Consider the following 27,542-nt stretch of genomic DNA (forward strand, 5'->3'; position numbering starts at 1 on the left):
GCATCCAGCCCATTTCTCCAGCTCTAGCTTCCATCTGTTAACATTGGGGCAGTCTGGAGTCTTCCATCTGCTAGTGATTTCTCTCTTCGCAAGTATGGAGGCGAGATCTTGGAACCTGTCTGTGGTCTTGGTGGTGTGTGGGATTACCCTCCCCGTTATCCTAGCTCTCTCCCGAGTCACTTCCTGCCAATAGTACGTCAAGGATTGGCAGCTCCATATCATGAAATGAAAGTCGCCCCTTGTGCCTTGCATCTCGGGCACTTGGCGTTCTTTCTAGCAAAGTTGCGATTAATACGTTCTGGGGTCATGTATGCTCGGTGAAATATATAAAAGCTAATCAGGCTGAAACATGCGTTTCGGGATACTCTGGTTGTCCTTAGTCTTAACAGCCAACAACAAGAACAGAAAATTTTCTGGATAGCAGTGAAAAAGATGAAGCAGTTTAACCAAGTAGAGTCAAAGATTAGCTGTAATATTACAAGCAAGGCACGGGAAGAGCATTTTTCTAACATCTATGCACCTGTCGCCACTGGCACTGATTATATATCAGTATCATATTTCATGTCAGTTCAATTAACCCTGGTGGAAGTTGAGGATGCAATAAACCAGAGCATTGGGGGCAAGGTCTAGATGGGGTACCGATAGATCTTTTGGACCCAATGTTTTTGAATGCTTTGAACAGTTTAGTAAACCCCCCTTTACCAAGATCATGGTCCACACCAATTATATTCCCCATTTTTAAGAAGGGTGATCGCCTGCAGCCTAGCTGTTACAGGCCCATTTCCCTAATTGATACATCATAAAAAAATTCTGGTGAGGGAAATATATATCACATTTATGGACTAGACCACAGTGTTCAACAGTATAAACTGTTCGAAGCTGTGGTCCATCCTTTTAGCTCTTGACATGGATGCATTTTATAGCTTATTTGCAGAGGGATATGAAGGCCAGAATAAATGCTCATCGGGAGGTGTCTCAGCCCATTGGAATTTTGTGAGACAAGGATGTGTTTTAGCCCCCCTTTCATTTATTTTATATATAAACGATCTCCATCCTTTTTTAGTAACCTTGACCCCTGGTGTCCCTAAAGGTAAAGGCTCTTTTTTACCATCACTGTTATATGCTGATGATGCTGTACTAATGGCTCGCACCCTGAGGGCCCTACAACAGTTAGTACAAGGCTTTTTAAATTTTATGATATCACAGGACTTACATACCAATTATAATAAATCTTATATAATGACTTGTGGCCCGAGGAAACATAATTTGGTTTCAATTAAAGTGGATGAGTCCACTTTAAAATGCACTCGCAGCTTCTCCTGTTTGAGACTAATCTTCACTGACAACGGTTCATTGATGGCACATGTCAAACGAAGTAGTAATAAATTATCAATTATTAAGAGCTATTAATTCGCTATTTAGTTTACCACAACCAAGGAGCAGTGTAGTTATTCTCCCACTCCTGTACACCTACCGACAGCTACATATGGGGCTGAGATATGGGGTATTAACAAGTGAAACTCAATTCAAGTAGAAGAAAATAGATTTCGCAGAAGAGTCCTAGGGGTCCCTATTTCTACCTCCAACTTTATCTGCCAAAATGAATTGAATATCCCTTTCATTGAAGACTATATTTATATTTGCTCCAGAAGCATGCTTTACCAGAGATATTATTTCTGATTGTCTCGCCTGCGAAAAAGGCAGGAGTATTCCATGGTTGGCAACAGTGGAATCACATTTACAAAAGGTAGGCTGCCAACAGATGTTTGAAAACCCTGATGGTTCTATACCACTAACAAAACACTGTTACAAGCAGTTTTATATGAATCCCTACAGGCCGATAGACTAGCATCTGAGACTCTAAAGCTGAGTGTGGCGGCCTATATGAATATTGGAGTTAACAGATTGATCACAGTGTATTTAACAGAATATAAGGGACGATGGGAACAAAGTTTTTAGTTTCGCTTCAGGGCAGGTACTGTTAAATATTTGTTATGTTTTCCCTTAGGATTTCAGGAAAATCTGAACTCTTCCCCCCTGCCCCTGAAATGGAAGCTCAGGTCAATCAATCTTTGTTACATTTCTTGTTCTTCTGTGGATTTTACTCTATGTATACAAAAATAATTCTACTCCCTTTAATTAAGAAACCTGTCATTAGTGATTTTAGAGAAGCATATAGTAAGCTGCTCCTGCTCACTGATGATAAGAGTATATTTTATGTGGGCATGTTCCTGAAAATTGCTACCTGGGCTCGTTTGAGAATGAAAATTAATTCGTATTATCTCACAGTTTTATTATAGCTTAGTGAAATATTTTACAATTTTACTCTGATTTTTATGAAATGTCAATTTTAATATTGCCTGTGATTTTAAATGTACCTTTATGGATACATTTGTCTCTGAATAAAGCTATATTTGATTTGATGTAATGCTGATCTGTTCAACTGCTTCATGCTCACAGGTGTGTTTATATGGATGCTGGGTGTAGTTAGGCTATATTTAATAATGAATTCCTTGCCATGCCCTCCTCCCTTTTCCTAGTGAGCTGCTATAAAGAATGGAGCCAAACAACCCTTCGCTTATTTGGAAGCTTCTAAAATGCTGGACCCCTGGCAACTATGCTTTCATCTGGGCAGAGGCACAGAGACCACACTAGCTGTAGCAGTTGCTGTAGCAGTTGATGATCAGAGGTCCATATTGGATTAGGGAGATGCAACAGGTTTGACCCTACTGGATGTCTCCACTGCTTTTGACACAGTGGACCACAGTGTGCTCAATACACTGTTGAGGAGGTTGGAATATCGGAGGTCGCTTCTAACTGGTTCACATCATCCTTAAGGGTACGCTCTCAATCAGTACATCTGCCACTCATGGTTCAATGCAGGGTTCCACAGGCTTTTCACTATCCTCAGTCTTGCTTACAGTTTGAATAAAACGACTGGGGCAGCTAATGAGATCATTTGGCTGCGATGTCATCTCTTAGTCAGATGACACACGGTGCTCCACTTGGACCAGAATGTACCATGTTTTTTGTTCAGTTTTTGAGACTGTCTCTACACCACGAAGCAGTGGATGAGCAACAATTTCTTGAAACTCATCAGCGACAAGACTGACCTGCTACTTGTCGGTATAACTAATTCCACCTGTGTCTTATCACTGGGTTTCTCCCATTTCCTGTCTTTCAGTTTGATATCCCCGGGTGTTCAAATTGATTAAGACCTCTCAGTTAAGTCACAAATAAATCAGATCACCTTCTGGTGATTTCATGCCCTGTACTTGCTAGGTACAATTACTCCAAAAACAAATCAGTCATCTCCACATGTGTGCTTTCAAAACTCGATTACTGCAATAGTCTTTACCTCGATCTACCGGAAAGTACCTTAACTAGTTTACAACTAATTCAAAACGTTGTTGTTAGCAAGGTTGTGGCACTTGAACAATGTGTGATCATGTCAACCGGACGATAAGGAGTCTCCACTGGTTCCCTGTAAAACAATGTGTTTTGTTCAAAATTGACTCTTCATGCAGAAAGTCTTATACGGTCAGGCCAAAAGAAGTTTTAAAACATTGCAACATTTCCTCAAACTAAATATAACTGTTACATGCCCCCTGAGTGAAATGTTACGGAGGAAATATCGATCAGGCACTTAAAGCCCATACTGTGGAACATATTTCCATTTCATGTACGTGGGTCCAGAGAACCTATATTTTCAGGAAGGCTTTGAAGATGATCTGGGTCTTTAAGATTTTTCTGAAGGATGGCCTATTAAAGTGTCTAGCGCTGTCTTTTTCTGTTAGCTGTTGTACTTAATAAATCTTAGTTTTTATTTGTATTTTTCTGTTTTAACACTAGCGTATGGCTAGTGTTGGTGCCAAACACAATACAAGAGCAAGAACAAAGCAGTTCAACTCATACTTGCACAGTGCTAAGAACATATTGCACAAAATATATACTCACATTTGTAATACAGTGATGGCCTCCAAATGAGTGCCTAGGTTGTGAATCTTATGATGTGTAAAAATTGAATGTTCCTTAGTTGTTGGTGAGTTATGCTTTGAGCAATGTCGGAATAGGAAATGTGTTGCTGTGGTTTAATGAGACTGTGTAACAGTGATGAGCTTGAAATTGTAAGTTGGACATTTTGTAGCAGTGGCAGTATTCATAATGTGAAGATTTGAAGCTTTGACTTCGGAGAGGACAGTGTTTTCTGGTGCCCGTGTTAAGGTGTTCTTACGAGTTTAAGTACGTTCGATGCTCAGTGAAACCTGGATTGACTTGTGCTGATCTTTCTTGGCTTGCAGAGGGACCATCTAAAGATTGCTCAGCAGTTCTTTCAGCTCGTTGGCGGGTCTGCAAGTGAATGTGGTAAGTTCAGCGATCATGGCAAACATTGTTGTTTTCCATCACACACTACTTGGGCTTGAATACTCTGGCTGATAAATCCCTGGCTGTCTGATGGTGCTGACTGCTCAATTTCTGTCTTTTTCTACTCCCATTAGATACTATCCCTGGTAGGCAGTGCATGGCCTCATGCTTTTTCTTGCTCCGGCAGTTTGAGGATGTGCTGATTTACCTCAATTCCGTCAAGGTGAGTTCCTGATCTTAGATTTGGTGTCGCTGAGTGACTTTCCTCTCAGGGAGCCTTCCTGTGCCTCCTCTTGATGAATATCAACTCAGTTAAAGGCTGTTACCAGGAAAGGAATCTTGTGTTTAGTCTTCTGTCATAGGACAACACCCTTTGTATCTTACTGCCTGGCAAGGATGGCTGTATAAAAAAATTATTACTGTTTTTATTCTCACCTGAAAGTTTAGGTCCCACTAACGTCCTTCATTCCTTCATGCCTTGAAGTGACATGACATTCTGTGGCATCCCTGCTAAGCATCCAAAGTGTTCACTTATCCCTTGACTCAGTTAATGTTTTACTATATAAGAACAGAAAATCAAGAACGTTGGGTCAGGGTATTTGTTTTTAGCTTGTGGCAGATTTCTAGGTGTTTAGAATAACTAAGCCAAGGGTAGCAGTTGATATGATTTCATAGAAAACCAAATTTATAAAATAATAAATCTGAAAATCAATTTAATTTAAACTGTTTAATTGATATTTTCTAAAAGATTGGCATATACTATATTACTTTTTACTATTTTCTAGAACTAATTTCAAGGAATATTATTTTTAATCAAAATTGCCTTTCACATCCTTTTTTTAAGGTGAACGTTCCATCAGTTTTGAAAATGGGTTCTCTATAGAGGTTGTGCTAGATTTACACCGATCCATTTTACCGTCATCACTTTCCCCATGTCCTGTCACCGAGTAACATTTCAATTCTTTTTGCTCTCTTGGGGCTTTATGCCCTGAAACTTAAATCCCGCTTTACACTGTGTTTTTCCAGTCTTATGCTTCTTCTCCCTTCCTTCGTTTGCCTACCTTCTTGTTTCCTGGGCACCCGCCCCGACCCCAGTCCCTTACTGAGGTTCAACATTAATTTATGTTCCTCTTTCTCATGCTTCTCATTTTTCCTTTTTTGAGTGCCCTGCTTTTCTACCCTCATCCCTACATTTAATCCATTCCATAACCCATCCTCTCTACCTTTGTTACCATGCCTCTTTTAAACCCGTTTAATATTGAAACTACGTTGTAATAGGGATTCACTATGGGGTCCAAATAACTTTTTTCTATTGAAAACATTTTCAGGGATTTTTCCTTTTTAGTGAAATAGTCGTTTTTGTTCCTGTTCTTGGGCAGAGTTGTTTAACTTTTTGAAAAAACGTGTTTCTGTTGTTTTTCCACTTAATGGGTTGTCAATTCTTTCGGTTCTCAAGAGTGTTACCATTACATTGTTTCTTTATAACATTCAGCAGTAGTTTGCTCATATTGTGAGTGGGGGGATAACAGTTTGTAGGGTTTAATTCCACCAATTTTAATAGACAGTTAGCATACCAATCTGAGGAAGCAGAAGAGACCGGTGAGGCTCGAATAGGACATTCCTCTGTTCCCTTAGTAATTAAAAATGACTAGTAGGAGTGATCAGCAGAAAGGGTCCCTGCTGAAGCTGAGCCAGGAAAAGCAATGTGTAGCACGTTACCGGTAGAGCGATATGTTCTGATGTGAAACTTTGTTGGGTCTGCTTTACAGGCAGATCTGATGTAAATTGGCCATTAGCCCTGCAGTATAGTGCCAAGTGTGTCAAACAAAGGGGTGTGGTTAATCTGTGCGCAAGGTGTTACATATTATCTTGTTAACTTCTGCCACTCTCTCTTGACGGCCAGATAGCTTTCTGCAAGTCTGTGCATCAAACTCTTTGGGAAATGGCTACCAAATAGGACTTGCATACCCATTCTTTGCTGTCACCTCTTTAAGCTAACGTTTTGCATTGGGAAAGAAAACATAAAAATTGGACCTCCCCACTATGGTACAATCAGCGATGGTCCCACTGCTTTACCAGTTATACCACAATACATCACAAAGGGATTGGAGATCTAAACGCCTCAGCATGAAGTCCATTTGCCTGAAATCTATTGTTACTGGCAAGTGACTTATACCTCACTGTTATGCTTCTATCAAATAAAGCCTAAACGCAAAACATTGAAAAGGTTGTTGAGAGTCAAAATGCTAGCCAAACCACCATGCCAGCAGCCATTTTTGTTTGATTGAAGAACAATCCACTTCAAATATGCTCTACTTGACAACTTGCAGGTGACCAGAAGTAGAAGAGGGAGATATGTAACCATCCTACCGCCCCAGGAGGGTCCCTGTTCTTGCCACACTGATGTTAACATCTAAATTACAACCGCTCTGCTCACTATAGTTTGGATGCCCAGAGTCTTGATTGTCTTTTCTCCCACAGAGCTATTTCTACAATGAGGACACATTCAATTTCAACTATGCCCAGGCCAAGGCGGCGTCCGGAAACTACAAGGAGGCAGAGGAGGTACTGATTTTATGTACTGTAAAGATGCATTGGGGGAATATTCAAAGTTCGTAGGTGAGGAATACATTTTGAACTTTCTGATTCTTGTGTGACATTGTATAAAACTGCACTGTTCTTGCACCTTAATCTACTGTAAATGGAGTTTCAGCAGAGACCGTAAGAGTAGAATTAAAATGTGTGGGGTACTGCAGTTAAAGATGTGGGTGCACTGCCAGGCCTATGTAGAGCTCCCAATGCTGGAAAAGCAGGTAGTGCACGAAGCTAAGATAGAGAAGCATTGATAGAGTATTGTCTGGTCCTAGCACTGGAGTAGCAGGCAGAGCTGCAAGTCAGAAAGGAGTAAGGGGCACTGGCAGAGCTATGTGTTTGTTTCAGTTCTGGAATGGCAAGGGTGATGCAAGGCACGGTTGAGGTGCATCAGCTGTTGATACATTGAAGGATAGGGAGCCTTTCTCTTGGCACCATCCTTAAAACTGTTTTCTCCTATCCAGGTTTTTCTACTAATTCAGAGTGAGAAGATCAAGAATGACTACACATACTTGAGCTGGCTCGCACGCTGCTGTGAGTATGTTATGTTATGTGTATTTGTAAAGCGAACTATCACCCGTGAGAGTATCTTGGCCCTTAGCGGGGGGGGGGGTGTGCGAGTAGGAGTCCTGTGGAGCAGAGGTGTCTGGGTGGTTGATAGAAGGAGATGTGACTGTTCAGGTAGGTAGGGCCTGAGTTGTGCCTTTAATGTTTGTATAAGGAGTTTGAATTGAGTGCATTTGTTTTATCGGGAGGCAGTTCAGTTCCCTGAGGTTTGGTGTGAAGTGAGTTCTGTCTGAGAGGTTAACGATGAGTCTTACTGTGAAGTTCTGAATACTTTGTAGTGAGGTGTTTGGTTATCCTAGTGTAGAGGGTGTTCCGATAGCACAACTTGCTAGTGACTAGGCCATTAGCCGTAATTTTTCTAGTGTTGCTTGGCAGCCTTTTGAAGATCTTCCTCAGCCACTTCAGTTTTTGGAAGTAAGATGCAATGACCGTTTTGACTTGTGCGGTCATGTCCAGTTTGTTCTCGGTGATTATTCCAAGGTTCCTGGGTTCTGAGTGTAGGTGTGGGTCAGAGTTCAGCTGGCCACCAGTTGGAGTCCCATGGGGAAGTGTACTTGCCGAAGATCACTACTCCTGTCTTGTTGAGTTGAGATACTTTCATCCAGTTAGCTAATTTGGTCATGCAGACGTTAAACTTGTTTTTGTGTTGGGTGTCTTGTCCAAGAGTGAGGGTATCAGTTGTGTGTCGTCTGCATGGCAGAGGATGTTGATGTCGGGTGCACTTATGATGTTGGCCTGAGGAACTATGTATGCGGTGAGGAGTCTGGGGCTAAGCCATGAGCCTTGAGGTACTTCGCAGATGAGTTTGTGGTCTTCCGAGGAACAAGGTACCAGGCTGACAGTTTGTGTTCTATCTGTTAAGAAGGAGCAGATTCAGCCGAAACCGGTACCTTTGATGCTAATCTCATGCTGGCGCTGGATGAGGATGTGGTGTGGGATTGTGTCAAATGCTGCAGAGAGGGCCAGGAGAATGAGTGCTGCCGTGTCTCCTCTGTCAAGGATCATGCAGATGTCATCTGTGGTGGCGATGAGTGCGGTTACTGTACTGTGGTTGGGCATGAGTTTGGTCTGTGTGGCATCGAAGAGCTGTTGGTTGCTGAGGTGGTTGGTGAGGCGCCAGTTGATTAGATTCTCTAAGATATTTACGGGGTATGGTAGGAGGGAAATGGGTTTGTAGTTGGAAAGTGTGGCTGGGTCAGCAGATGGTCTCCTGAGCAGGGACAGGACAGTGGAGTGTTTCCAGGTGTCCGGGAATGTGAATAAGTCGATTAATATATTGAGGAGGGGTCTTAGTGCATCACTGATTGGTAGGAGCCCCTTGGTGAAGGCATGGTGTGGGCAAGCGTCAGTTTGAGCCGGAAGTGGATGGCCTTCAGGTTAATAGCAATTTCGACTATGGTGACGGCATGCCATAAAGTCAGGGTTCATTCTCTTCCAGGGGATCCTCATCAATAGTCCTAAGCACTGAATATTCCTGCCCATGCACGTTGACCCCGGAAAACGATAACAAATTATATATGAATATATATATATATATATATATATATATATATATATATATATCGGAGGCTCCTTGTACTTGGGGACTTGTTTTGCGTATCCAAATCAGGAGCATGACCCACTCGCAGACACCAGCCCGTTGGGTGGGGAGATGCTAACAAGCGAAACATAGTGTCTGCTGCAGGAAGGGCGTCGGAGTGGGGTGACATCCTACTTTGACCACTCTGGAGTACGAGCGGTAATCTCAGCAGGAGATCGGAAATGCGCAAAACGCTTACGATCAAAGACCGCATTACCAAGAACAGATTGCCACAACGTTAATGCAGGTACTAAAAAGAAAATTTCATGCAACATTGCGAATAAATAAGATCCACTGTAATTCCATGTGAATAAACAACAGTACAGAGCATTATGGGACTTGTAGTTTTAACTGCTGGTCATGTGACTCTTAGTATAAAAGAGCGGACACAATGCACTTTGCTTTTAAAACTGTTTCCTACCTGTGACCAAGGCTGTTGCGCGGGGTCAGAGGCTCCTTGTACTTAGGGATATATATATATATATATATATATATATATATATATATATATATATATATATATATATATATACCTGCGCAAACAATGGCAAGCCCTCCAGGTGAGAAAAAACGTCTCGATAACCAGCTTCAGCTCTCAAGGAATGATTTATTTCATGAAGACAAAAAACAAAACCTACGCATTTCAGCGAAAGCCGCCTTGTTCACGGGTTAAAGCATTTACAAGTTGACATCCATTTAAACAAGTTGCGTGCACATGATCAAAACAAACCATACAAATGAAAAGTGGACTACAGCCCAATGTTGATCGCCATCTTAGAATGTGTTTGTAATACTGCATCTATATACTGTTTTCCACATTCATAACTAGGTTGGATTTACGAAACAATATTAATAGATATACGCTGCTACATTAGTGCGAAAAACGTATTTAACAGTCAAATAAGAATATTCGATTCTACCACATTATCATAATGGTGTATCCATAAACATAGATTCAACCAACAGAAGCTAAATACTTTGCATTTCATGCTGCCACAATTGTCTGTTCTCTCTCTCAATAAAGTTATTTGAAACGTGCTCAGTACTCATCAATTCTAGTTCATGCCTCTCAGATCGAGAATTATAAACGCACAGAACGTATAACTTCATACATTCCCTTTGTCTCCAAAAATAAACATTATATTGATAACAGGTATCGGAGAATGACAAAATATGCAAATCATATCTCATATTACCAGAACATCCTCTTCTATTCAATTTATTGGGATTTCTGTTTTACACTTAATCAATTACACCATACGGTTGAGTCCAACAGTGCAAGTTATACCCAAGTGGGTAAATCTTATTATGCCAAAGCCATCATACGTACTGCATAATAACCACATATCCCCCAGTGGGAAGAGAAAAGTTCCAACAAATCTTCAATCTTGAGTAATCCATCCTCCGCACCACATGTTGTGCATACCTGTTCGTGAAGACAAAAGATATGTATGTGCACCTGATCGTCCAACCGAATTGAACATATTGCGCAACAAAGGGCAACTACTTTACGCTATTTCAATAAAATATTAGTGCTCGTGATCTTAAAAACATTTCTTTAACATAGCAGAATACAAGCAGGGATATAACTATAAGCCTATTTTTTATAACATTTTTGAGCCTAACAGTACTTTACAGGCAGACAAATAGCAATCTTTTTTCTTCCAAATACCATGCCATCTCCTCCTCCGAATTCAAACCCCCAGGAATTCTCGAATCTCGATTCAAAATGTACTGGGATTCCAGTTGTCTAAGTTTTCGTATTCTGTCACCTCCTCTAGCACATGGCAACACTCTATCAATCACAAAGAAGCGTAAAAGATCACGATTGCTTCTATGTAATTCTTCAAAATGTCTAGCTATAGGTGAAAATTTATCTTTGTTCTGTACTGCTCGCATGTGCTCAAGAACACGTTTCTTGGCTGCAAACATGGTGCTGCCAACGTATTTCTTGGCCCATGGGCATATCAGAACATAGACACAGTGATCAGACATACAAGTTAGATGTTTATCAATAGGTTTCTCTATATTCTCCACAGGAAAATATACCTTCTTCACATTGCTGCTATATTTGCACGCCTTACATGACATGCATGTGAAGAAGCCCTTAATATCTGAACTGGAATCCTTTTTTTTTGTTACATCGTTACTGCACATCTTATCCTTTAAAGAGTTACTCTTTCTGTAGGTGACATTGGGAAAGTTGCCTACTACCTCTTCTAAAGTGGTCTCCGTTTTTAAGGACTTCAATGTTTCGCTAAGCATTTGCGTACGGCTTGAGAGCTAGAGTTATAGGTGGTGATATACCTGATAATATTAGATTCAGGTTTCACGCTGGAAGATGTCAGCAATGTTTCTTGTTTCAGCTCAGCTGCCCTACTATAGGAAGATTCAATTGAGCCTCGATTGTATCCTCTCTCCAAGAATCTTGTGGTCATACATTCACACTCCCTCTTAAAATCCGCCTCGCTACTATAATTTCTTCGGGCCCGAAGAAATTCCCCATAAGGGATACTGCGAATTAAAGTAGAGGGATGGCTACTTTCTGAGTGCAGTAAGGTGTTGCCTGCAGTTTCCTTGCGAAACAGGCTCTTGATCAGTTTTTAATCTTCTACTCTGATTCTTAAGTCCAAGGAGTTGACTTCGGTGGCACTTATCTTACCCTCAAATCTAAGATTAACATCATTGATGTTTAAGCTGTCAATAAACACCTGAGCTTGCTGCACGCTACCATCCCAAATGATAAATAAATCATCAATATACCTCAGCCATGTGATGACATGGCTGGGATATTGACGAAAGACAACGGGCACCTGTCGCTCCCACCATCCCATAAAAAGGTTGGCAAAACTGGAAGCAAAACAGGTGCCCATTGCTGTCCCCTGTCTTTGCCTGTAAAACAGGCCATTGAAGATAAAAAAAATATTTTCAAGACAGTATCTAATCATCTGTAAAATTATCTCATTATGTTTCGAAAATGAGATCGAGCGTGACTTCAGATAGTACTCACAAGCCTGCACACCATCATCATGTCTGATTGAGGTGTACAGGCTACACACATTCAGGGTTATAAGAAGGAAGCTGGCTTGCCATTCAGTTTACTTAATCTTCTTAACGAAATCCATGCTGTCTCTCAAATATGAGGACAAGGATTCCACATAAGGACGTAAAAAATGGTCGATATACTTCGACGTGTTCTCTAACAGGGAACCCATGGAAGAGACGATAGGCCTTCCTGGTGGTCTAGCTGGATCTTTGTGTAGTTTTGGTAGCAGATATAAAATCGCTACTTTGGGGTTCCTATTTAGCAAAAAGGCGTACTCCTCCTATTCTAGAATGCCACTTGTGTGCCAACCCTTCAACATTCTGTAATATTGGGCATTTGACTCCTCTATTCTAGATTTGGGGACTTGTTCATAACATTCTTGTTGATTTAACTGTTTCAAACCTTCTTGAATATAGTCTTCCACATTTAAAACCACCACATTCCCTCCTTTATCCGATTGACGGATCACTATGTTGTTATGTTCTCTGAGGGATCTAATTGCCGTTCTCTGGACTAAAGTCAGATTATCATTTTGCCAGGACCTGATTTTAGCTAGTTTCTTAAGATCATTAATCTTGAGGATTTCAAAGGTATCAATGCTATTAGATGGTAAAACAGGATTAAATGTAGATTTAACCTTCAAATCATTCGGATAACTTAAATTGTCTTTAAACCCCAACGTCTGTGCATCAATCGGTGGCAATTCCACATTGTCTCACTCAAGTTTTTTTAGAGCAATCAGAGTTTCTATTTCCCTAATAGACTCTACTGCCGGAATATCGATAGTGTCAGTTCTTAATTGAGACACATTTTTCACTTTAAGTTTATGCCACTTGTGCAGACGCAACTTTCTTATAAAGCAAAATAAATCAACTCTTTCTCGATGATAGGAGAAGGTACTAGTGAGGCAGAGACAGAGGCCATACTGTAATACTTCATGTTCTTTAACAGTTAAATTACGATTAGAGAGGTTTACCAGGTTCTTGGCATTCATTTCCCTCATCTTTTTTGACCCCGTGTTTCCACTCCCTATGGGGTTGTCGCTGCCTTTCCATCCGCCCCTCCTGGTTTGTTTGCGGGTGTTGTTGTATCTCCTGTAGTTCTTCCTCTTCCTTTGCCTCGTCCGATGAATCCTCTCCCTCTTCCTCTGCCCCTGTCTATTTGCCAATTGGATTGATTTTCTGTCTGATTCATTAAGCGGAATTCCTCCCAAAAATGTGTCATTTTAGTAGCAGATTTGATAGCTTGTGGGTTACCATCCTCCGATATATCACTTTCACTCACATCGCTGTCAATTTCTCCTGTACTTTGGACTTTATCCAAATCCCCTTGGATTCCTCTGCGACACATGTTGTCGTATTTGCGACTGAAGGTAAAAACTCTTCCTGATTGATAATCAATCTTGTCTCTTAGAAACTTTCTTTCTTTTTTTTGCGATAATTTCTTCTTCATATTTTTCTATTTTATTTTTAATTTCTTCCAACTTGATTTTGAAAATGTCCCCATTCTCCTCTTTCTCAATTTCTTTTCTCAATTCTTCAATTGCTTTGATCAGTGCGTTTCTACCTTTCCACGCAAACTTTATGAGTATGGACAGCATGCGATTGGAGCAGTCCATCAGATTCTCCGCCCATTCCTCAGCTAGTTCCACATCCGGGTCCTCGTACGACGGGGCAATCAAAATTCTAAGTCCTCGCGGGACACGTTTCTCTTCTTGATATTTTACCAATGTGATGGCCTCCCACCACTTTGAGATTTCTTTCCTCATTAGTCGCTCCAATTTGAGGTATTTTTGATTAAGGGAGGTGGGTAGTACCGTCTTCTTCTGTGTCTGTAACTGCTCACTGGTTTTGACAAACATAGTTTTAGCTCTAAGCCTCCTGCGTGACAACGTATCCTGCTCCATATTTGGCTTTTAACTATTATAGTATTGATAGGATAAAAGTAATCCTTCACTCCTTCAAGCTCATCTCCAGGTCTTTTCACTTTTAATCTTTAAAATCTCAAATCTCTGATCTTCTTGACGCATCTCACCCGCCACAAGTGAAATGCTCGACCAACTCCGATCGGCAATCACGTGGACGTCTGCAGTGCTGGACGATCTGTGCGGAAATTTGTAACGTGCTGCGATTTAGGGTCTTGTCAGGCAACTGCGGTTGCACGAAGCGGGAGCCCCCGTATATGCTTTTTTGATGCAATATCCACGTTAATCGATTTTACTTCTTACCGCGGGAAGCATCACACTGACTAGATCCCTTAGCTCACCTCGTCAACTTCTTCCTCCACACGTCTTCAAACACTGTGGTCAACTGGCTATGTCCAAATACAATCTCTCAGCCTCCGAGAACGCGGGGACACAATTGGACGCGGTCCCAGCGTTCTCGGAGGCTGAGAGATACACAGCTATATATATATATATCATGCAGCCTCCAATTAGACAAAAAGGCTAATCAATGCACCGACAAACACTGTTTTTGCCACCATATAATATAGAATATAGACAACAGGAGGAAAAGTATCACTTGAACTCTCTTTAGTGCGTAGAATCCAGATAACTCCATCTGCAAAACAGCAGTCATTATTAGCCTATAGGCTGCATTGAAAAAACACTAGCATAGAAAATGAAAGCAACTGTAAGCATAAAAACTGGCACCGTGCCTTTAAGGCAGCCATGACCCCCAGCTTCCCAACAAGCCTCAGGGGTGTCAGTTGTTCTTTCCGGCTCCTTCAGTCAGGACCCTGGAGTTTTCAGCTCTGACTATTTTTGACTTTTTGTCAATAATTTTAACTTTTATTAGTGACTTTTACCTTTCACTCTATGTTTTTCACTTTGTAGAGTGAGGTATCATCCCTTTTCTGACAGAAGCTTGTTATTTTTCTGTCACAAAATCCCTTCTCTTTTTGACCCTTGTCCCTCCTGTGGCAAGAAGAAGGACAAGACTGACACACACTCAGTGTGTATACTCTGCCTACCTGAATCCCACTCCTCTGAAGCTTTCCAACAGCAGTGTTACCAACACTGCAAAAAGCTGTCTGAAAGAGAGGGAGAGAATTAATCTCTATGGCCTCTCAGAGAAGCAAAAATCAACTTCCTGAGGAAGATCTCCGGTGAAGCAGAAGAAGAAGAGGTCCAGATAGACATCGAGAAGTAAGGTCCTAATATGTTCCGCATCGGGATCGGCATTGAATAGACCTCCAGCGGCGAAGAAACAGGTATCTCCGTCATCGAAACCTCCACCGTCGACTGTATCTGTGCACCTCAACGACGACAAAGACAATGAGTTCAACATCGAGCCTTCAACGTCACTCACAGGTATCTGATCTGCCTCCTCCGTTGACGTAAACTCAGCAGCGTTTAGCGTCAAGGAATAGGTCTCCGTTGACGTTGGTCCAACTTTCGACATCGAGGCACTGGACACCGTTGGCGTCATCACATAGACGTTCGATGACGAGGCTCAGGACTTTGTCGCCGTCATCACATAGATGTTCGACGTCGAGGCGCTGCCCTCCATTGACGTCAACCCTTCGACGTCGAGGCCCAGATCCACACCGAATCGATGCCGGTCAAGTTCCAGTAGACTCTGGCTGTCGGCACCGCATCGTTCAGCATCGAGACATCGGTCTCTGTCGGTATCTGTCTATCGACGTCAAGGCATTCGCCGTTGAGATCGGCGTCGAAGGCTAAAACGTAGCCAGTGCACCATTCTCTGTCGGTTACTTCTCTCCCGACGTTGAGGGTTCAATCGCCATTGGTAATCCAAGAGACACTGACTCCACGTTCGACATCAAGACACTCGCTCCAATTGACGTCGACCCATCATACACATTCTGACCGATCAAGGTCAAGACTCACTGCGTCGTCAGCCTCGAGGTCACCCGAGGTTATCCTATCGATGTGGAGCAGCTCAGCGTCTTCGAACATCCCCTTCCACAGGAGACGAAGGCCCCTACACAAGAGGAGACAAGGAGGCAAACATCACTCCCCTAGGTGGAGGCAAACATCACTCCCCTAGGTGGATGTTACCACTGCATCACTGGCAGAAATCCACAACGGGGTAGGTACGAGAATCAGAGGACAACTCCAGGACCATACACAGGTCAACACTATCTCGTCTGGTTCTGGCAGTAGATATCTCGCCTACCACTCCTTCGAGGGGTCGAGGTCATGCTTGCACAGTGACAACTTCCTCAAGAAGGAGTAGTACATCTTGTGGGCATCGGAGAAGACGCAGATCAGCAACACCTTCTTCTACTCAGTCTTCTACAAGGAACTATTTAATGACCCTAACAGACAATCCACCTTCGAGGGTCTCTTCAGTGGATGATATCAGTACTTTCCAAGATGTATTGGCCAGGGGGAAACAAAATTTAGCATTGATATGCCTACCCCCCAAACTTCGTCTTCTTTGATTTTTGAGATCAGCGGCCAGGCCTTTGTTGCCTCTGGTACCGGGGCTTCTGCAGCCTGTTATGGACGTGTTCTTCACACCAGCAACTGTCAAGCCCGCACCACGAAGGATCTTGAAAAAATACAGGCCTCGAGAAGAGAATTATTACTTAAAGCCGATCCACCTCCAGACTCTGTGATCATTGCGGCGGCTAAAGAGGCACACGCAGTGGCCTCCTCCTCAACAGTGCCCCCGATAAGGAAAGCAGAGCATAGGACTCTTGGGGAAGAAACATCTGTGGTACCTCAACCTCCATGCTGAAGATTTCCAGAGCCTCAGCTCTCATGGGGCACTATGATAGCGCGTTGTGGGACTCTTTCGAAAAGTTTAAGGACAAACTTCCCAAGGAGGATCGCAGAGATTTCAAGGAGGTGTTACAAGAAGGAGGTTTGGTAGCTAATCAGATTATTAGTGCTGCAGCTGATGGAGCAACCGTATCTTCTCATTCTTATGCACACTGGAACTGTGCCAGACGTTCATCCTGGCTTCGGCTTACTGCACTAAAGCCAGAGGGTCAGCAATTGATCCTAAATCTCCTTTTCTCAGGATCTTCCTTAATTGGCATGCACACAGATATGAGATGTCAAGAGTGAAGTCGGAGCTAGACACTTTGAAAGTGGTAATGTCTTGAGAAGAAAAAGGGGTTCAGGTGCAGATACAGGCCATAAGACCACCAACCTTTCCATCCATCAGAGGGTTCAAATCCCTTAGTGGCAGAGGCACCAACAACAACAGCACCAAGCCAGAACCCACTATCAGGGGCGTCTCACCCCCAGAGGGAGAGGAGCATCACTTCAATCTGCTACCTCAGCAAAAGCGCCATCAAAGTAATGAACAATCTCTTCCCCCATCGCCGTTTCCCACTCCAGTGGGGGAAGTATGGCCAACCACCTGGAAGAATGGCGGAGCATCACAAACAATCAATGGGTTTTAAGTATGTCGCAGAATGGGTACTCTCTACGTTTCCGTCATCAACCTCCGGAGATAGCTCCAGTGAAGACCGTGTTCTACAAGCTGAAAATACTGCAGCAGGAATATCCACTCTCCTACGAAAATCAGCCATCGAGGAAGTTCCTATATCTCAACGAGGTTGAGGAGTATACTCAAGGTATTTTCTAGTGAGAAAGAAAGGTCAGAATTCAGACCTATCCTGGATCTGGGCTCTCTCAACAAATCCATCTGGAAGAAAACGTTTTGCTTGTTGGCTCTTCACCAAATATATCCTCATCTCCAGCAAGGGGACTTGATGTGTTTGATAGATCTGCAAGATGCATACTTTCACATCTCAGTCAACCAACGTCATCGGAGGTTCCTGCGTTTTCTAGTGGGAGCCAAGCATTAGGAGTTCAGAGTTCTACCCTTATCCTTACCTCAGCGACTGGCTTCTGAAGGGCCCATCTCCCCAGTGTGTGAGGACTCACTACTAATGATGTCCAGCCCTTTGCCAATAGCTGGGCCTTCATGTCAATGTCGAGAAATCAGTTCAACATCCTACTCAAAGGGTACATTATCTGGGTGCAACATTAGACTCTGCAATAGGAAAAGTGTTACCTTCGGAGGAGAGACTATCATCTATCACTTTGAAGTGCAAGCAAATGGTTCGCACTACCTTCCCTTCGGTCCAACAGGTCGATGGCATCCTGCATTTTTCTCGTCCCCAATGCCAGGCTGAGGATGCGTCCTTTACAGCAGGATCTGGAGGACAAGTGGGATCAACGGACTGCTCAATGGGACGACAAGATCCATCTGTCGAGAGCAGCCAGATCATCTATCCCATGGTGGATGCGACAGGAAAACCTCTTGGTGGGAGTTCCCTTCCATCAACCTCCTCTGACACAATCGTTAATCACAGATGCCTCCCTCCTGGGGTGGGGAGCACACATGTAGTCCCTCCAGACTTAAGCTCAGTGGTCGTCCAAAGTACAGACATACCACATCAATAAGCTGGAGCTAAGGGCTGTGCATCTAGCCCTCAAGGCTTTTTTACCCTCTATTCAGACCAGCTCTATATTAGTCCAGATGGACAATACAACTACCATGTACTGTCTAAACAAACATGGAGGGACTCGATCACGTTCTCTGTCCCTGGAGGCTCAAGCGCGCTGGCATTGGCTCTTAGCAAGGAAACCCTCGATCACAGCGATACATCTACCTGGAGAGCAAAACACTCAAGCAGATTCCCTCAGTCATTTCGACAATCAGCAAGACTGGATTCTACACGACGAAGTGGTGGTAGGAATTTTTCAAGAATGGGGTCGTCCAAGCATCAATCTTTTTGCGGACGAGACAAACAAAATGCTGCGACTTCGCATCAAGATTCTACCGGCCAGGGTTGAGAGGAAATGCCCTTTTGATCAACTGGTCAGGGGGCTTTGATTATGCTTTCCCTCCTCTCCCTCTCATCCTGAAGGTAGTAACCAAGATCTCCCGATCCAAGGCGAGAATGATTCTGATCGCTCCAGACTCGCACAACAGTGGTGCTACCCGGACCTCCTACACCTTTCGGAATGTTCACACAAGAGGCTGCCATACAGTCCGTACCTGCTGACCAAGATGACCAGGACCATTTATCACCCCAATCTTCCCTTCCTGAACTTGGCAGCATTGCTCCTGAGGTCCTCCAGTATGGGCACTTAGGACTTCCTCAGGACTGCATGGGCATTTTGAAAGTAGCGAGAAGGCCTTCTACAAGACACTCTTATGCATTTAAATAGAAGTGTTTCTATTTGTGGTGTGTACAGAATGGTTTCCAACCTACGAAGGGGAAAGAGGAGGTAATTTTGCCTTATCTCCTCCACTTAGCCAGGTTCGGCCTAAAATTCTCTTCCATAAATGTACACATGGCAGCCATTACGGCATACAGGCGGTCACCTTCTCAACCTTCTTTTTTTCAATTGCAAGTGGTGGAGGATTTCTTGCAGGGGGTAAAGAAGGTTTACCGTCCTATTCAAACTCCTTTACCTCCCTGAGAGCTAAATCTGGTTCTACCCATACTCATGGTGCCCCCTTTTGAGCCTATCCGCAAAGCATCCCTCCAACACCTTACATGGAAGGTGGCTTTCTTGGTAGCAATCACTTCAGCCCGCAGGGTGAGCGAGATACAAGCGCTCTGTTCTAAGGAACCCTACTCGGTTTTTCACCACAACAGAGTCGTTCTGAGGATCCACCCCTCCTTCCTTCTGAAGGTGGTGTCAGACTTCCACGTTAACCAATCCATCTCGCTGCCCACCTTTTTCCCTAATCCCTCTACACCAGCTGACAGGTCGCTTCAATCTCTAGACATGAAAAGGATTTTGAAATTCTACTTGGACAAGCTATTGGGAAATCTGATCAACTGTTTGTAAATTATGGTTCCGTCAGAACAGGTTTCCCAGCCCCTAAGCGTTCCATCTCCAGATGGAAAGTGTCATGTATCAAGCTGTCTTATCAGATGGCACAGACACTGCTTGGTTCTATTTCCAAGGCTCATTCCACTTGAGGGAAAGCAGCGACAGTAGCTTTTCTGAACTATGTACTGATTGCTGAGATCTGCAAAGCAGCCACTTGGAAATCGATGCATACATTTACGGGGCACTATTGTCTTGACTCTGATTCCAGAGTAGACACTCAAGTAGGCCTAGCCTCCTTGAGAAATGTGTTTCAATGCTAAATTGGCTATGATAGTTTAGTTGGTTCACCTCTCATTTGTCTGCAGGCGGAGGATGGGCTTGCTATTCGATTCAGTGCTTATGACGATTGAGGAGGATCCCGTGGAAGAGAAAGATGACTTACTTACCTGTAATCCTGGTTCTCTTCCAGGGGTATCTTCATCAAAGTCATAAGCAACCCAACCGCCTCTCCAGGCAAATGAGATTTCTGTAAACCATATCTTTGTGCCCTGACCTTCGGGTCTCCGCAAAGAACAACTGACCTAACTGTCACCCCTGATTGAGGAGACAATTCGGGCCTAATAGGTGTCAAGTGGTGTGGTGTGTTCGGTAATGTGCCTAGTGAGGAGAAGGTTTTCTAGAAGGGCTGTAGAGTTTGGTTGAGTGTGGTCTTCTAGGTGAAAGTTAAAGGTCTCTGAGGAGGGGGGGCTTGCACTCTGCTGTTAATATAGAGGATGCATGCACACTATTGTGAGTATGGAGGAGGGTTTGCTAGCCACTATACGTATGGACTGGCTTATGTGGTGCTGTAGACAAAGAGTAGGCCACAGCAGACTCAGAAGAGCTCTTACGATGACGCCTGCTGGCTATTACTGGAAGTGCAGCTGTAGTACCAGTTTACAGAGGAGGTGTAGCCCAGTGACACCTGCTGGAATGGGATATGAATGTTGAGATAACAGCCCTGCGGTAGGGAGAGCAAAGCACTAATCTCTTTGTGTCACATCGTCAAGGGGCTGGGAGTACTGCTGAAGTAACAAGTCAAGTAGTGGTCTTACAGAGGCATCTGCTGGCAAGGTTTAAATGTGGTTCTCAAGCAACTGAGATATTGGAGGGTGAGATAAGCACTTCTTTTAAAGAGACGCCTGCTGGCTTGAACTGGGAGAGCTGCGGAAGCAATGCAGCCTATGCGTGGGATTAAAAAACAAGAACCTGCTTAAAATGACTCCATCAAGAGGGAGCTGGAAGTGCTGCTGAAGTAACATAGTTATTGGGGAAGGAGACACAAGTGTGTTGGTTAGAAGCAAGCAAAGACTGCAACAACTGAAATGTATTTAGCTAACAGATAAAAGTTCAGGGCTGGAAAATGTGTCGATGGTTACATCAAGTGAGTTGGTTCAACTTCACTACTGAATATTAGCCCCTGGGAGTGAGAGCAAAGTATGGCTTTAGAGTGGCTCATGCTCTTAATGGCACCCACTAACCATGTCCAGGGAGTCTGCTAAAGATCGGCATCGTTGCTGGGAATAAATATCCACATAATTGAGTTGTTCTCCATATGCACTCGCACACTGGTGACTGTTGATGTGTATTACTTCCTCCTTACCTCTCTGACTTCAGACATCATGAACAAGAAGCCACGGCTAGCCTGGGAGCTATACCTCAAGATGGAGACATCTGGCGAGTCCTTCAGCTTGCTGCAGCTAATTGCTAATGACTGCTACAAGGTGAGCCCCAACCATGCATGTGGGACTTTACTGCTTAATCACTACATGGAGTCAGGCAAGTCCATATGTTTTTGGGAGCCCAGGTCAAAAACCCCAAAAAGCAAAGTGCTTTTATGAGCTTTAAAAAAAATTGTCATACAGGTACATTACTACTGTGAATGGTTAGTCTATCAGTGAAAAGAAATAATAGTGGAGTGTCTGTCATTTCCTAATTGTCAGAAACATATTCAGATTGTTAAGTGTAAGATGTCCATTTAACAATTTCAAAGAGCCGGACCTCCACACCGCATGGTATGCTCTTGTATTATATGCAGGGTGCAGAGATCGCCTGCACCTCTGACCACTTGAGTATCAATAATGGCATTTGCCTTAGAAATGCTTAAATGCACATTCCAGAAGCATTAAAATAATTAATTTCCTCATTTTTTTTTGAATTTTGAAAGCATCTATACTTCAGTTATATATTTTGTTAAATTAAATCACAAGTGTATTGAAATAAAATCAAGTGGCCAAATTCATTCCATAAAACAAATGCTCAAATATTTGGACCATAATAGGTCTTTTATCTGGAAACCCCCTAGTAAATCTGCCTTTTGGTTTAGCATTTCCTTGGAGTTCTACTCCTGTTCCAGGAATCTTAGGGCCCGATGTAGGTAATTAGTATTTACCGATTCGTAAATACCGAATTTTACCGATTCGGTATTTACAAATCGGTAAATGCTATGTAGGTATTTTTACCGATTTCTTTACCGAATCTGTAACATTCGGTAATTACCGAATCGGTATTTACCGATTCGGTAATTGCCATTGATTCCTATGGGCCTCAAGGCCCATAGGAATCAATGGCAATTACCGAATCGGTAAATACCGATTCAGTAAAATTACCGAATTGACAAGGGGGACACGGTGTCACTTTGACACCCTGTTGCACCCCTGATTCAGGCTTGTGTGCCACATGGCACAGGTGTACATGCACAGATGTGCATGTACACAGGAATGCGTTATTTACCATCAAATAGTATTTGATGGTAAATAACGAATTCTGAAGAACCGGTGGCACTGTTTTCAGTGCCACCTACATCACAAATTAGCGATTCGGTAAATTTACCGATTCGGTAATTTACAGAATCGGTAAATTTACCGAATCTGTAAATTTAAGGCCCCCTACATCTGAAACTCCAAATACCGGTCGGTAACGGCCGAAATCGGCCGTTACCGACCGGTATTTGGCCTCCTACATCTGGCCCTAAATTTGTAAATATACCATTCTGTCTTCTAAAAGACAGATGTTGCCCTACTTATTGTACAAGCCTACATTTGGTAGTTGCATTCACTGGTAAACCTTTGGTATCACACAGTCCCTGGCTGTGCTGATCTGCTAGACTTCTTTGTAACCTTACTTTGGTCGTCATCCAAGACTTCAGTTGTAGGATTTGTCTGCCCTTGACTATGACTATGACGATGCAGGGCCCACCTCCTTCACTACCATCTATGTGTTAAGAGAAATGAAAGTGTTTTACTGCTTTTGCCCCAAAATATTTATAAATAAAATGTAATATTGTCCTCTTTCACTTCACATTCTCACGCCTGTTCTTGACTAGCAGAATCCCGTAGCCGGCTTGGCCCAGCTGATTGCATTGCCCTTCACAATTGATGCTCCTACCCCAACCATCCAGCCATATCTGATAAAGATATACTTATTTGGTGATAGGTACCTTCCCTATAGCCTTTTAGTGGCACACAGCAATAACTTGGTCAATTCTGGGGGTGCTCACGAAATCCTGCCTCCCAATGGGTGTCCTTAATGGCAAGGAAGGGTGCAGAATATAAAGGCTGCAGCTGCCAGAGGGGTAGTGGACTGTCCTGACCTTTGGCTGACCGACCCACGGGTTCTATGGGTGCCGCATCCTCGGCCACGCAGAGGCTCGGACGCTTGACTCTACTTACAGTGCATATGTCTTCTTAAATCCTGATTCTCCCATCATTCCCTTTTTATCCAAAGTTTTACTTTGCATTCAAGCTTTATGACAGCAGCAGTTTCTGAAGTATCTTGGTAGGTCAGGTCTTTTTTTAAATAAAGTGACTGAGACATTGCCTTGTTTAACAAGCGATGGTCAACATAGGCTTCTAGTATCTGACAGACGGCTCCCCATAGTTTCAGGACCTGGTTTGTCTTTTCAAGACGATTTATTTTAAAGTTTCTTTGGTCACTCCAAAGAGTTGACACATTTACAGTCTTATGCAACTGCTAAAACAAAGGATCTTTTGAAAGGCTCAATTAATTAAGTCTGATAGAGACTTCTAGCCGCGTATTCATTACTTTAGAATTATGCCTAGGTTTCAGACTGGATCTAGAATTTTTTTATTAGTAGTACTTCTGCGGGCTGGTAGGTGGCCTCGATAGGCTCCACGTGGCATAATTCGCACCAGAAGAGACGTGTGCGGTGCCTATATAGGCGCCATCTCTGCACGCTGATGTCAGTTCTTTACTTTCCTCACAAGTCAGCGCAGATCCAGAAGAGCTACCCCTTCAGTCTATTTCTGACTGAACTTTTTATTACTTTTGTTGAGAGTTTTTTTAGATTTTCTCCTGGTGTGGTAGGAATGTCATCAAGGAAGGCCGGCTTTAGGCCATGCCGCGCCTGTCAACGACTGATGTTGGTGACTTACTTGCATTTTGTTTGCCTTTGGTGCCTCGACTGCGACCACAACATTAAGACCTGCGTCTACTGCCACGCCATGTACCAGAAGGCCTTAAGGGAACGGTCCCTTAAGCACCTGGCAGCTCGACATGCGATGCTGCGATGGTCTCGATCCTGGCCAACTGGAAGGTCAAAGAGCCCAAACTCTTTGTTGCTCGCAACGAGACGAAGGAGCGTTGACATTTGAGGCTTGGCTTCGCGGTTAAGCCAGCGTCTGGATCTTCTTTGTGCTTCTCTGAGTTTCCAGGAGCTGGAGCAACCCCGATTCAACTTTGTGAGATTTATGAGGTCATGAGCCTCATATTTGAGTGGCTCATTCCCACCAGAGTGCCTTTGGGCCCTGCAGGATAGAGAGGGTTTCCTACTGGATCCACGCTGAAGGCTCCAGCCCCGACACCTGTAGATGGATCCGTACTGGTGCCGGTTGTACCACCTCGACCTTCCCCTACGCCGGTCCCAATGTCAGCGCCCCCCAATTCTAATCCCCTCATGAGAATCCGAGCCAGATGGGTGTTGCTCAACACTGACTCCAGCTCTGACTGGAGCCATGCCAATCCAGGGAAGAGGTGTGGCGCCGCGGCCAGGGCGACTGACTCCGGAATCTGGGGATCACGGTTCGATCCCCGGCGCGGGCAGCAGATTAGCCCAGCACCATATAACTCTGGGCAATAGCTTGCTTAATCTTCCCGACGGCCCCCAGCGCCTTAAGACCCTAACGGGTGATTGTTTGCGCTTTACAAATGTGGATTACAAAAATGTGGATTACATGCCTTCCAGCCCGAAGCCTGAACCCTATTCTTATGGGCTAGGACTCTGGGATGGGTTGCTGGACCCTGAAGAATACCAGCCTTGTAACCCAAATGTGGACTGGTGTGTGAATTTTGCAGAAGCCAGCAGACTGTGCACCTCTCCAGATACTAGCATGCTTCCTCCCCTACCTTGCCTATGGAATAGGTAGCATCATTTGTAGTGGTGTTGAAAAGGGTGGCCAAGGTCCTGGACCTTAGCCTGCCCTCAGTGGCAGTCAAGACGAACATCTTGATGGGGGTGATTCAGCCTGGAGTGTTTCCCTGAGTACAGCTTCTCCCTTTTAAGCCCTAACAGCTGTCCTGCTTGTCACCTGGTCCAAGCCCAGCACAGGGGCGCCTGTTATCAGGACGATTGCCTGCGCCACTGTCCCGCTCCAGGTGACCCCAACTTCCTCACAGAACACTCTACCCCAGAGAGCTTGGTGATTCAAGCCTCCACCTCTCATTCACATTCCCTACCGCACCCTCAGATAGGGAATCCAGGATGCTGGACACCTTAGGGAAAAATATGTTTTCTTCCACCAGCCTGGCACTGTAATACGTGAGCACTGTGTCCCTTTTGGGCCACTAGTACCACGCACTGTGGGATACGGTTGCACAGGTGCTGCTGACCATCCTGGAGGAGGTATGGGCAATCCTTTTTCTAGGCTGTTGCTGATGGGAGGGATGCAGCTAAGTTCACTATCCGATGTGGACTGGATACCACCTACTTTCTGGGAAGAGCGGTTTTAACAACGGTGGCCTTCCTTATAGTGCCACGCTTTGCTGAGGACAACTGGATTTTCTGGGGATGTCCAGACATCGCTTATGGGAATTCCCTTTGATGGCTCTCGTCTCTTCAGAGACAAAGCGAAGTCCGCGTTGTAGCGCTTTAAGAAAAGCTAATATTTTGGACACAGAAGGGGCTTCCACCCACATCTGTTCCCACCCAGCCACCGTAGTAGTCAGGCTTCCGAGCCTCTGCGTGGCCGAAGACACGGCATCCACCGAACTTGTGGGTCGGTCAGCCAGAGGTCAGGACAGTCCACTACCCCTCTGGCAGCTGCAGCCTCCAAACCTTTATAATCTGCCCCCTTACCATTAAGGGCTCCCATTGGGAGGCAGGATACACCATCACCTGCCCCACTTGTGGTCTATAACATCAGACCAATGGGTTCTACAGATTATCCGAAAGGGCTACTCCCTCTCCTTCAAGACTACCCCTCCCACCTGCTTGTGTCAGGCTGTCGGAGGACCATCTTTCTTTGCTCCACCATGAAGTGATGGCTTTCTTGGCCAAGGGAGCCATGGAGTGGGTGTCGATGCCAGAAGTAGGTCATGTTTGTTATTCCTGCTACTTTCTGGTGCCCAAGAAGGACGAAGACCTTTTTTCTATCCTGGACCCTGTGTCCACTCAATTGCTTCCTCAAGAAGGAGAAGGAGAAGTTCAAAATGCGCACACTCGCTTAAGCCTTGTCTGCCCTGGGAGACTGGATGGTAGTGCTGGAATTGTAGGATTTATACTTCTACATTTCCGCCCTGCCTGCCCACAAGCCTTACCTGTGGTTCATGGTGGGCTACAAGCACTTTCAGTTCGCTGTGCTCCTCTTAGGCCTTACCAGCGCCCCTCTAGTGTTTTACAAGGTGATGGTGGTGGTTGCAGCCTATTTGCGGAGATCAGTTGTGCCAGTCTTTTAACCCTTCTCAACGACTGGCTGTTGGAGTGGACTCACCCCAGCCTGTCATCGGCCACCTCCAGACTATGGTGGTCCTCCTGCATTCGCTGGGGTTCACTATCAATGTGCTGAAGTCACACCTGACTGTCTCTCAGACGCTCCTTTTCATCGGAGCTGTTCTGGTTACAGTGCAGTTTCAGGCCTTTCCTCCCAAATGGAGAGTCCAGGATTTCAGGCTGAGATTCTGATGTTTCTACCTCTATCTTGGATTTTGGTGAGCTGGACTCTGAGGCTGCTGGGCCTCTTGGCCTTCTGCATCTTGCTGATGACACTTGCCAGCTGGCATAAGCGGGGTCTGTCCTGGGACATTAAGTTCCAGTGGGTGCAGCATTAGGGAAATCTCTTCGGCATGTTTCAGATTTCAGAGGGAACTGCAAAAGATCTGCAGTAGAGGTTAATAAACCGAGAACGGGTCGGCAGCAGACTCCTCTCCCTTCCCCAACCAGATCTCACAGTGGTGACAGATACATCCCCCCCTGGAATGTCGGCGGCATTCGACACCGTTCCCCACGCGCTTCTCCTTTCTAGACTCTGGGACTGCGGGGAACGGTGTGGAGTTGGCTCAAATCCTTCTTAGCCGACCGCCGTCAGACAATCTGGGCTCCTCCTTACTCCGCCGAGATGCCA

General features: G+C 44.3%; 1 protein-coding gene across 4 annotated transcripts in view; it reads left to right on the forward strand.

Annotated features, from left to right (window-relative positions):
- Nucleotides 1-27,542, forward strand: part of IFT56 (intraflagellar transport 56) — a 357,694-nt gene that overhangs the window by 309,159 nt on the left and 20,993 nt on the right. For 2 of the 4 annotated variants that reach the window (XM_078640297.1, XM_078640303.1), the window contains exons 12-16: nt 4,302-4,365; nt 4,500-4,588; nt 6,847-6,930; nt 7,422-7,491; nt 21,583-21,689. In XM_078640297.1, the coding sequence (XP_078496423.1) occupies nt 4,302-4,365; nt 4,500-4,588; nt 6,847-6,930; nt 7,422-7,491; nt 21,583-21,689 (414 nt within the window). The remainder of the gene's footprint in view (nt 1-4,301; nt 4,366-4,499; nt 4,589-6,846; nt 6,931-7,421; nt 7,492-21,582; nt 21,690-27,542) is intronic. The other 2 variants (XR_013594114.1, XM_078640309.1) reach the window with 2 other exon arrangements.

Source organism: Lissotriton helveticus, chromosome 1_1, assembly GCF_964261635.1.
Source record: "Lissotriton helveticus chromosome 1_1, aLisHel1.1, whole genome shotgun sequence".
In the NCBI taxonomy this organism is placed as follows: Eukaryota; Metazoa; Chordata; class Amphibia; order Caudata; family Salamandridae; genus Lissotriton; species Lissotriton helveticus.